The sequence below is a fragment of the Spea bombifrons genome, chromosome 11 (genome assembly GCF_027358695.1).
Source record: "Spea bombifrons isolate aSpeBom1 chromosome 11, aSpeBom1.2.pri, whole genome shotgun sequence".
In the NCBI taxonomy this organism is placed as follows: Eukaryota; Metazoa; Chordata; class Amphibia; order Anura; family Pelobatidae; genus Spea; species Spea bombifrons.
The window spans coordinates 31,099,994-31,111,646 of NC_071097.1; the positions used below are offsets into that span (position 1 = coordinate 31,099,994).

General features: G+C 43.1%; 2 protein-coding genes across 2 annotated transcripts; one reads left to right on the top strand and one right to left on the bottom strand.

Annotated features, from left to right (window-relative positions):
* The first annotated feature begins 148 nt into the window (after positions 1-148).
* On the top strand, positions 149-8,953 carry TAF5 (TATA-box binding protein associated factor 5). Its single transcript, XM_053450390.1, has 11 exons — positions 149-683; positions 2,370-2,610; positions 2,917-3,232; positions 3,342-3,505; positions 4,187-4,322; positions 4,485-4,605; positions 5,186-5,315; positions 5,513-5,677; positions 6,303-6,480; positions 6,562-6,739; positions 7,608-8,953. The coding sequence occupies exons 1-11, from the start codon at positions 221-223 to the stop codon at positions 7,826-7,828; spliced, it is 2,313 nt and encodes a 770-aa protein (XP_053306365.1). The 5' UTR covers positions 149-220; the 3' UTR covers positions 7,829-8,953.
* ATP5MK (ATP synthase membrane subunit k) lies at positions 8,753-11,643 on the bottom strand. The gene is made up of 4 exons (XM_053450425.1): positions 11,515-11,643; positions 9,975-10,070; positions 9,799-9,894; positions 8,753-8,961 (listed from the first exon to the last, which is right to left on the bottom strand). Exons 2-3 carry the CDS (start codon positions 10,059-10,061, stop codon positions 9,802-9,804), a joined length of 180 nt encoding a protein of 59 aa, XP_053306400.1. The 5' UTR covers positions 10,062-10,070; positions 11,515-11,643; the 3' UTR covers positions 8,753-8,961; positions 9,799-9,801.
* Positions 11,644-11,653: the final 10 nt, after the last annotated feature.

Here is an 11,653-nt window from a genome sequence, read left to right on the forward strand (position 1 = left end):
CACCTTGAGGTTAATACCATAATGTAAAGCAGGCGACCTACACAGTAGTTTACCAGAAGGTCGATTTTCTGGTACGCACTAATATGACGTCATGTGAGTACGCCCTCAACCAATTAGGCTTATGCCAGGACTGTCGCGGAACGATTTCCGGAAGTAGGGCGGGTTCTGCCCTTAGTGTCGCAATGATCGACGTCGTAAGGGAATAAACTCCCGCTTCAACATGGCGGCGGTGCCAGACGAGGCGAGCGAGGCGGTGAAGACGGAGCCCGAGCTGCAGGAAGATATTAAAAGCGATGGCCTGGGCTGCAACGAATCCAGCGCCCCTGTGCTGGGCAATGGAAATGGGGCCTCCTCGAAGCCCCCGAGCCCTCAGACCGTGCCTCCCGCTGCCCCAGCGGCTGTTCCAGCCCAGGCAGCCGGGGCTGAGTTCCCTGACCGCCAGACCCTGCTCGCCGTGCTGCAGTTCCTCAAGAAGAGTAACCTGAAAGATTCTGTGGATATCCTGAAGCGGGAAACCGGGCTTCTGGATGCCGATGAGGCCTCCACCCTGAGTCCGGAACAGTCCGGGGCGGCTGATGGTGCTGGAGCCAGCCTGCTGAGCCGGGTGACTGCAGGCAGCGCGGGGCTCGCTAACTCGGCTGCAGCCGGCGCTGGGAATGCCTCCAATGCCTCTACCGTGAAGGGTGAGCTCCGGGGTGACTATTGGGTCTGGGCTGCTGCGGTTATACGGTCTGATCGCTGATGCTGGAGGGGCCGACAGCCTCATACACCTCATATCAGTCAGTGTGTGGCGGGGGAGCTGGGGACTGGGATCGCAGGCTGCTGCAGAGAAGCTCCAGCCTCCTCCATGCCTGTGGGAGAGCCAAACCAGGACTTTCTGGCTCTTGAAACTGCAGCTTTACTCCTCTAGCCAACCACTCCAGTGCCTTTAGTTTGGTCAGGATCATGAGAATTGTAGTCCAGCGAACTCTTCAGAGTTACAATCCCTCTGAATGACCTGTAGATGTTTTGCAGCCTCCTATACCGTGGCGCAGGTTTTAGGCTCCTCTACATACAGCCCGCGGTGTTTGGGGACCCGGGTGTAATGTTTGGTTGCCTCGGCTTCCTGGGGCAAATCTTACCGCCTGTTGGGCTCGCGAAGGATTTCTTTTTCTATCCTTGTAGAGAAATTGACGTTCCAGCGTAAGGAAGGATTTGGGGCTTCATCTTGATAAATGTAGATAGGGATGTCTTGGAAGGGTTCACCTTGGCAATGTTGTGTCTTTTTTGTTGTCTTTTTTAACCTCATCAGTTATAAAATTATGTAAACCAGGTAGAATTTAAGAAACTACACATGTGCGCAGGTTCAAGGGGGCAAAACAAGAGGGGTGCGCGCTATCTGCGCATGCAAACCCCCGGAACAGCTTCTCGGGGACGGTGATGTCGCTCTGATGGTGTATTTGGTGCCCAAAGTTGTTTTTGTAGGTCTGGAGTCTGGGTCCTTTTTCTGTGGGTCAAAGAGCCAAAAACAAGTTTCTTAGTGCTTATTTCTGCCATAGTTATCGGGGTAAGACCTGGTTATGGGCTGCACCAGAGATCGCAACCTCTTTTAGTGTGGAATAAACAACGGTATGAAATATTCTCTCTGGATGGGAAGCCGTGGGTCGCCTGGTGCCATCGAATGAAATCGTCTTTAATGACGTTGTGTGTCGTGGGTCTTCTAGAACTTTCCTGATGTGCGAGGAGGCCACTAAACCTGATGACATCATAACCTTGCTTCAAGTTGCCAGTGCGGTCAAGATGTGATCTTCAGGTTTAACATGGAATTGCTGTAGTGATGTAATAACTGCTAAAGTGAACGCCAGATCCCGAAAGACATGTCGCTGGAAAAATCTAGAACAATGATGTTTTATAAAGCATAATGCAGGCAGTTCCACTGAAATGATTCTCGCTATGCGGCTGGTAGGCGTGCCAGGGGGTATTACTGGGCAAACAAATGGTTTAGGGTTTGAAAGGAATTGGTTCGTAGTGTTAGGGGTTCGGGGCGCTGTAATGCTGGATTTGGAGCTTTTTGTGTTGCGATGGTCCGTTTCCATCTGTTAGGCTTTCGGTCACCGCGTGGGGACTGGTCTCGGGGCGCTCTCTCTTCAATCAAAGGTATAGAGTCCTCTATAGGATCCATGGTTTTTTCAAACTACTCCGACCCCACTATCGTCAGAACTATATATATTTTAGACATTTGAGATCCTGTTCACATTTACTGAAAATAACTTGTCTATAAGGGGTTTCCTAACAGTTCAGGGAACTTGTAAGACCTGTTGGGGATCTTGGGTAACTGCAGCCCTGGTATACTAATGTGTTAAATTATTTAATTTAATTTCTCTCTCTAGTCTCTATGAGCAGCGGCCCGCAGGACCAGCCGGATGTCAGCGCTGTGTTGTCTGCTTACACGCAGCAAGGAGACCCTGCTATGTACGAGGAGTATTATAGCGGCCTGAAGAGATTTATTGAGTCTGTGCTGGACTGTCACCGTGCGGAGCTGTCCCAGTTATTCTACCCGTTGTTTGTGCACATGTACCTGGAGCTGGTCTACAACCAGCACGAGAAAGAGGCAAAATCTTTCTTTGACAAGTAAGTCTTATTTACCAAATTTGTGTTCAGAAGAGGCTAATAAACCAATGGATCACCCCCCCTGCCCCCGAGCCTAATCTGCCATGTTCTTGTGGTTTCTAAATACGTTTCTTTTAGTGCTTAATTTGTTGACCCGTGGATCTATCTATTCTGGCGGCTACATAGGACCAGATAAATCGTTGTACGATCTGCCCGTATTTAATGCACCTTTAGTAGCTTTTATATTGGGGATTTCTAAGCATCGCTAGTAAAGTGTTGAAGCTGTTCTTAAAGTAAGCCCGTGTACTTTCTAACAAACCTCCACAGATTTCACGGGGACCAGGAGTGTTATTACGAAGACGACCTTCGCGTTTTAGCCAGCCTCTCAAAGAAGGAGCATATGAAAGGCAACGAGACCATGCTGGATTTTCGGACGAGTAAGTTTGTTTTGCGGATCTCCCGTGACTCCTATCAGCTCCTGAAGAGGCATTTGCAAGAAAGGCAGAACAATCAGATCTGGAGCATCGTCCAGGAGCACTTATACATCGACATCTTTGATGGGATGCCGCGAAGCAAGCAGCAGATCGACGCTATGGTGGGCAGCTTGTCAGGAGAAGCAAAACGGGAAGCCAACAAAGTCAAGGTATCTGTTTTAATTGGGTTACTATGTTTGAGACTGTTTGAGCGCTGAATCATCAGTAATATTTTGTGTGTCCATTAATCTGTTCAATGTATTTTTAATCTTCCTTAAGGTGTTTTACGGACTTCTGAAAGAGCCGGAGATTGAGGTGCCTTTGGATGACGAAGATGAGGAAGGAGAAAATGAAGAAGGCAAGCCGAAGAAAAAGAAGCCCAAAAAGGATAGCGTTGGGTCAAAAAGCAAGAAACAAGACCCAAATGCTCCTCCACAAAATAGGTATCTATAATTCTGTGCAATGGTGTTTATTCACATGGCTTATTCAGTATGGTTTCAACTACCTGACCTTGCTACACATTATAAAGTGCAAACGCAGGCTAGTTTCCCTGCTAACGAGGTCTGACTTGGCCTCGTTTAATGCATGATATAATATGAAGAAATCCCCCCGATTGAACTATACATGGAGAGCCCACCTCTCTGCAGAATAATCTCACTGAGGTTGGGCCATCATAAGGTACAGTTAAGTCAAGGAGCTGAATCACACGTCCTGCAAGCTCTTCCTTTAGTGAATATACCTCAATTTGTTTGGGCACATTGTCTATAGAATGCAAAGCGTATGTTTTACTGGACCAAATCTATTTAGCAGTATTTTCAGATTGACTTTATTGCACAGTATACATGTTCTTGAGTATAAAGGTACTGTTATTACTCATCACAATGTGTACTTGTAGCTGTGTTGTCCTAATTGTTAAACAAGCAACCAAGGGTTAAACAAGTTGATAGGATAGTGTAGAAGCTGCTTGCTTTTGAGTGTTTGGTAAATCAGGGTGATGAACCCTTCCAGGTAGTTTGCATTTTCTGGTTTTGTGCCACATTATCCTGAGTTGATCAGTTGGTGCTCCATTATTTCTATGTGGAAAATGACATCTTTTGATGCCCCCCTCCCATTTCTTTTATAAGGATTCCACTTCCAGAACTGAAAGACTCGGACAAGCTTGATAAAATTATGATAATGAAGGAGGCTGCAAAGCGCGTCCGTCTTGGTCCAGACTGTCTGCCATCGATCTGTTTCTACACATTTCTCAATGCCTATCAGGTCTGTAGCAAATATTGGTAATCAGTAAGTAAAATGACGTCTTTTTAAAGCCAGCGACAGACCAGGTGTATTCCTGTGTCCAAGAGCTTCACTGGTTTTGTTCTTTTCTACAAACAAACCTCTTGTGATTTTTGTACTAACCGGACCCAATCTTTCTTCCAGGGCCTAACAGCGGTGGATATCACAGATGACTCTAGTTTGATTGCCGGGGGATTTGCAGATTCTACTGTCCGTGTTTGGAGTCTGACTCCCAAAAAACTGAGAAGTGTCAAATCTGCAACAGGTAACTAGAACGCCGTTCCCTCTAAACAGAAAATTGAATCTGCCCCTTAAGCTTTTTCGGTGAAAGATGGGTATGTAGTACTACGTGAGGTGAGGGCATCCTTTTACACCTCTGGAAGCCCATATAAAATCATTGCCAGGAGCCCCCATTACCGCTCTGTTAACCCCCCCTTTAACTTGCAAAAGGTAAAGCTGTATAGGCCCATCATGCATATTGTTCTTGTGCCCGGGCATTCATTGTTTAATGTTAATTACTATTTTCACACCAAGATTATATGACACATAATCTACTTACTAATAGCAGTCTCTAGGAACAAATAAATTGAACCCTATGGCGATCAGCTTTTCGCTTGCTGCTAATGGTCCTTTACTGGCAAGATAATGTTGATGGCCATGGAGTTAACAGGCTTTTTGTTGCCTGGAGGTTAGAATACTACGAATCAATTGAAGTTTGCCTTCTATCTTTGTAGATGTTTGTATTGGTGAACACTTCTATGTTAGGAAAATACTTGAAATGCGTTGATAAAAAAGCAATGCTAAATATTTGGGAGCGCGTCCTTACCAGATGCTTCTTTCTTCAGAGCTTAGTCTTATAGACAAGGAATCTGACGATGTTTTGGAGAGAATAATGGATGAGAAAACTGCCTGTGAGATGAAGGTTTTATGTGGGCACAGTGGTCCTGTTTATGCAACAAGCTTCAGTCCAGACAGGTAAGAGAATGTTATTACAAGTCTTATTTATTATTATTATCTTTTATTTATATAGTGCCAACAGTTTACGCAGCGCTTAATACTAAGACAAACCGATACATTAGGTGGAGAGACTCGGCTCGCAAGCTTACGATCTTGAGTGTTTACATCCTATTGTGAGAAGCCCTCTGTGTAACTCAGCCTTTTCTTCCTCTCAGGAATTACTTGTTATCCAGTTCAGAAGACGGAACTGTCCGCTTGTGGAGTCTTCAGACGTTCACTTGCTTGGTAGCTTATAAAGGACACAATTATCCTGTGTGGGATGCACAGTTCTCTCCATACGGTTACTACTTTGTGTCTGGAGGTCATGACAGAGTTGCCCGGTAAGCACACGGAGGTCAACGCGTCACAATGTACGAAAGCTCGTTCTGTATTAGAGAGAGCCTTATATTGTATGGAAATGGTATTTGGTCACTAAATCAGAAATCTGCAGCTTTCTTGAAACATTTCACATCCGACTTGGAAAGGATCCTGCCCTGAAATGCGGTACCGGTGATTAGGGACATGGCTTCCATCCTAAAGAATTGTGTTCTTCCCTCAAAATCCTGGCTTATTGCCCCCCTTAATGGATAATCCCTTTCCTCTGTTGCTGACAGTACAGGACCCCTGATCTTGTCTTTGGGTTTTATGTCCCAAATGAATTTATAATCCTTGAGCTGCAGCTGCTGCATTATTGACCGTTCTTCTAGTTTATATAAATCATGAGGGTGGCCGTTCCTGGTGGAATAAGCCACATGGCTGTTGCAGACCTTTGTGTCATCTGCAAAAACACATGGCTTACCTTTTGAGGCCGTGTGTAACAACGCTAATAAAATGTATGCTTGTGAAGGACACCTGTGGATGAAGCCAGATGGATCCTTTACAGGCATACATGCCTAACATTCATTGTAACGGAACATGTGTGTGCACCAGAATTAAACGTGTGTATTCTTTCTGCTTTGTCTTCAGTTTATGGGCTACAGACCACTATCAGCCATTGCGAATATTCGCCGGCCATCTTGCTGATGTGATATCAACTCGTTTCCATCCGAACTCCAACTACGTTGCCACCGGTTCCACAGACCGAACGGTCAGAGTGTGGGATGTATTAACTGGGAACTGCGTGAGGATCTTTACTGGGCATAAGGTAAAGTACAAATGTAACTCTGGTGTGTAGCCACACTATGTTTGTGTGTGTGTATTTACACAAGCTTTCTTGTCTCTTTAGGGACCAATTCATGCATTGACTTTTACTCCTAATGGAAAATTTCTCGCGTCTGGAGCGACCGATGGCAGAGTTCTGCTGTGGGATATCGGCCATGGTTTGATGGTTGGAGAGCTGAAGGGCCACACGAATACAGTCTATGCACTTCGATTTAGCAGAGATGGGGAGATTCTGGCATCTGGTATGTCTAGTGTTATACTGGGTATTACCAACCCCCACCCTGTTTATTTCTAGTATCTAGCCTCCTCATTATAACTCTATATAAAACTTTATTTAGGTATTTACCGTGTTTTTGTTTTGTTGCAAGTGCGTATCCATTGTAATGCATTAGAAGTAACTCGAGGGGAGGTCTGTTTTCCTTGCCTTAGTACACTCGGTACATAAAGAAATGAATTGCTGGCAAAATCACTAAAGCCATAGAGGGATAATATCAGTTTATGTATCCTAACAGCAAATGTATGGTTTCACATTTATCTGCCCCCGTTTATCAAAGTGTCTTTGTTCTTGTAAAGGTTAACCTGTAAGATTACATTCAGCACTTTTAGAACTATAGCATTAGGTTTGACCCTGTAGTGTTTTCTATCGAGTATAATTTTACCTACTTTCTTGGGCATTGTTTGACCCAAAAGCTGGCTGGCATAGATTGTTGCCTTAGGAAATATATATTTTGTGATTTAATTAGTAAGTAGAATAGAATGATCAGTCTAATGTTCATTTACATCAGTTAGAAAGCTCAAATTTAGTCTAAATGGAATTTAGCACTTATGTGAAACTGCACCATATGCTTTTATGATCGCTATATAAATTTTCCCCCAGAAAGAGTGCTGTTTTAAAGCCTGCCATCTATCCTTAAATGAACACACATACGGGCATCAATTTTCCATGAACTCCAATGAGTTTGTCGTTCTTTGCTATTGGATTTGGAACACCGTTGGTAACGGTTTTCTTTAACCTAAAGAAACAATGGCATTATATGGCTTTATAAAGGAATGAGCTTGGAAGTGAGATTTATTGGGTGAGATTTTTTTTTTTTTAATTTACCTCTTTAGGTTCAACAGATAATACGGTGAAACTATGGGATGCCATCAAAGCGTTTGAAGACTTGGAGACGGATGACTTCACAACTTCAACCGGTCATGTAAACTTACCTGAAAACTCACAGGACTTGTTGCTTGGATCTTATATGACCAAATCAACTTCAGTTATACATCTCCACTTCACCAGGCGAAACCTACTCCTCAGCGCTGGAGCCTTTACTTCGCAGGGATAGCGATGCACTTTATCGTTCTAATGCAAAAGATTATCTTCCATTGTTCTGATCAGCAAATGGCTCTCAGATGGGGAAAAAGGCTGATAAAGCTGGAACGTTTCCAAAATGGGGAACAGATGTCAATTTCTCCACGATTTCCTGCCTCCTCCACGATGCCTTGTTTGTACCATAGACTTGCAAAAACTGCAGATGCCCGATAGCTTTGCAGCGAGCTGGGTTTATAAAACTTATAAGGGAATTATTTTCAGGGGTTTAAGCACAGGTTGCTTCCAGAAAATGAATGCCTTTCGGTGCGTTTAATCCTAATTTATTAAGAGTGTTTTCTCTTTAACCTTTGGATAAAAGGAGCAGTCTTTTACCTATCGTAACTGATCTTTAGCTTCCTGCACTGATACTAGAGCTTTTCCGCCTCTTTCGAACATATGATTTCACTAGTAGCACCCTCTTCTGATGACTTACAGGTCTTGGGAACACGTTCAGTGACGACCGAGCCGTCTCCGGCTTCGTCAGTGCTGATACACATTATTCGGGCCAGTTTGTTCCTTAGAAACGCTCAGGTATTAGCCGATTACAACTTTACGTACTTAAAGCTACCGAAGCTGACCGCAACTGGCTGGACAGACTAACCGTTACAATGCTTATACTTGTTATTTGTTTATGCAAGGAATGGGAAGGCTGAACAGTTTTATCTAAGCTTCACCATTAAAGCTCCCCCTCCCCGTTAGCAGCATAAGTGGCATTAATATATTGTCCTTTTTCATGTAAAAACAGCAGCTGGGCCTCAAACCGTAACAAAGTCATTTTGATGCCATTTCTACCTCTAAATTAGAACAGTTGCAGCTCAGTGTAGGCAGCTACTGAGATGTGAATAGATGCTGGAGCAATAAGTAAGTTATTTTGAGTCACCAGAAGGAAACGTGAAAGTGAACTAAAGACATTTATTTAAACATATACCTCCAACATACTGTGCTATGCTCAACTGTAACGTGATCCAACAGACAGGACTCCACTGTCATTTTGTACAGGCTTTTTTAACTTTATATTTTGTAAATAAAGAAAATACAAATCCACAACAGTTTGGTTGTTTCTTGAAGACGATGTTACTGTTTTCATAGCTCCAGGCAGGAAAGGGCCTAAGGAACAAAGAGTGCAAATTAATAATTAGAAATACAACACGGAGGAAGGTCGATATAGAATCTGCAATAATGCTGCTGCAGACATAGCTTTATACACAGTGCTAACTGTTAAAGCATTTACGTTATGTGCATTACAGTATGAAACAGTTACCTTTTAAAAACAAATTGCAAACCTGCTTCACTCTTCTGCAGAACAGGAGCTCCATATACAAGTAGGATTCTGGACTAATTCAAGTTCTAACATGGCAGAAGTATTAAACAGAGCAAGATTTCTTCTGTAAGTGGCAGGTTGGTGATAATAGGATGTGGTTTCAAAACACTACCCACCATGTAGCCGTGTCCAAGTAGACCAGTTTGGTATCAAACTAGCAGTAGATTCATAACGCCAGGTACTGTGTAATTGTTTGGCGGTTGGGCTTCTAAGAGGCAGTATTTACCTTAATAAGACATCTAAGCTTATATTTAATGCCCATCTTCCTGAAGGACGGGAACAGGCCTTATAACTATAGGGAGAGTAGAATTATAACACAAAAGCTGAACAGCCAGCCCTCGGTGGCAATAGTCGCAACATTTAAGAGTATTTAATAACGTGCCTTAAATGTTTATTGTCTGGTGGCCATACATCCTTGCATGGCACCGGCTGACTAGATATCTTAAGCGACTGCAGAAACAGTCTGTATTAACTTTCATTTTTTCCTCACGCCGACTATCTTACAGCAAACCCCCCCTGTGACAAAGTATTATTCTTAATAGCACTTGTCCGATTTCCATTCTTACACACGTACTTTAAAGCTACAAGAGGTGGGGGGAAAACAATGTATAAATCACACTCACCGCTCATTTTTCTGTGACGGCGGGGGTCTGTTTTTTAGGTTTCAGTTTAAAGAACAGGATGAGTCCCGCGATGCCGGCGTACGTGGCCAGTACACACTAAACAAGAGAGACACAGTGAATAATTCTCCTGCGTGAACATACAGCTATTAGAAACATAGATATGTCTTTGTACGTACATTTCTTCTCCCTGTGATTGTATACGCATTGAAGTACTTCTGAATGCCGGTGAACTGGTGGTGGCTGCCGGAATCGTGAGCGCCCATGACGGATGTCTATAAAACAAGAGAGAGAGATAATGCAAATTAATATACTTTTGGAAGTTCGGTTTCTGGCTACATTGCGCTTTAAAACATTTACTAGTTTACTATAAAGCTGAAGTCCACCATTAAAATAATTTAAGAAGGACTCTATGTAAAAATCGGAATGGCATGTTAAGAAGGTCATATAGGTGTGATGGTCAGGTGACCTCAGAGTGTATATCAAGTTTCTGTTTCGGCTAACTCAAGCGTAGAAGATGCAAAATAGCTGATAAACTCTGAAAGTGACAAGTAAGCCACACGTCATTAATACCTGGTCATTTCATACATTGTGTGTACTGTAGATAAAGTGCGATCTTATAGCTACTAATGTTTAGAACTTCATGTTCACTCTGTCTCTTAATAAACTCTCTGCCACGTTACCAATCTGGAGATTTAGGACATAATTAACAATCTGCTCCATACCAGTTTATCGATATCTCACTCCAGTTTCGACGCACCCCATCTTCAAGACAAGCAGTCAACAGAGTATATATTTTTTGGTCTGGGTTAAAACATCTATTGCTCCGGATTGGTAAAATAACATTAAATCGGACCTAGAAAAAAGCTGGACCTGTAATGTGTCCAGAGAAAACGTTTCGTATTTTCTCACCCCTGCACCAAGGGGACTTCGCTGGAAGGTCAAATTCATCGCACTGATGCAGTTTGATCGTTCGCAAACCCTGTTATTCTCACAATTAACCAGCAACACAGACATCTGTGACAAATTCTCCCCCCACCCCCCAAAAAAATAATTCACTAATTCTTAACCGCGTTCAGGGTGCGATAACATTGACTTTTGATTGAAACACAGAGTGTGCGCTCAGGTGCAATACCGACCATTACAGATTTCTACACTAATCTAAAAAATCATTCTTAGGGTAATTTGCCCTCATATCAATGAGCATTTTCTCCTATAAGAGACTCTGATGAGGCAGGCTGGAGTGAAGAATTAAAAAAAAATATTAAGATTGTACTATTTTTTCTCAACTGAAAGCAACAGTTTTTAATAATAATAATAATAAATAAATTAAAAAAAGAAAAAACCTATATTCCGAGCACCAGTCATATTACCACCCAGTTACCGTTCTTTTATTAAGGTCCTTTAATAGATCTTGCCTTAGTGAATTGATAATTCCAAATATTAAATGTATAATGTATATATATTATATACTATATATCTCAACACTTATATTGCAGGAGACTCGTAACGGATAAATAATAAAGTAAAATAAAAATGTCCCTGCCGCCTGATGAGCCCCATGCCTGGTTTTAGGCCCCAACACTACCGAACGTTACAGTAATGGCAGGACCCCATCCATACACACTTTGCCTCATACATGACACCCCCACATGGACAGCACCCCCTCCCCGGCTGATATGAACCCGCTTCCCGCTCCCTGCACGCCTCCATACTCACTTATTTGCCTCAAATCAATCTAAATGGCAAGTGTCCTTCAGCGGCAGCTCCTACTTCTTAGGATCTGAACAGGCAAACCCAACCTCTCGCTTACATTGGCTGTCAGGCCTGTCTATCAATGCGTTGTCGGCTGTAATTG

Bases quoted from the DNA above. Each gene is read 5' to 3' on its own strand.
- TAF5 (XM_053450390.1), top strand. From the start codon at position 221: ATGGCGGCGGTGCCAGACGAGGCGAGCGAGGCGGTGAAGACGGAGCCC. The intron at 684-2,369 runs GTGAGCTCCGGG...TTCTCTCTCTAG, and splicing joins CAATGCCTCTACCGTGAAGG to TCTCTATGAGCAGCGGCCCG. The intron at 5,316-5,512 runs GTAAGAGAATGT...TCTTCCTCTCAG, and splicing joins ACAAGCTTCAGTCCAGACAG to GAATTACTTGTTATCCAGTT.
- ATP5MK (XM_053450425.1), bottom strand. From the start codon at position 10,061: ATGGGCGCTCACGATTCCGGCAGCCACCACCAGTTCACCGGCATTCAG. The intron at 9,895-9,974 runs GTACGTACAAAG...TCTCTTGTTTAG, and splicing joins CAATCACAGGGAGAAGAAAT to TGTGTACTGGCCACGTACGC.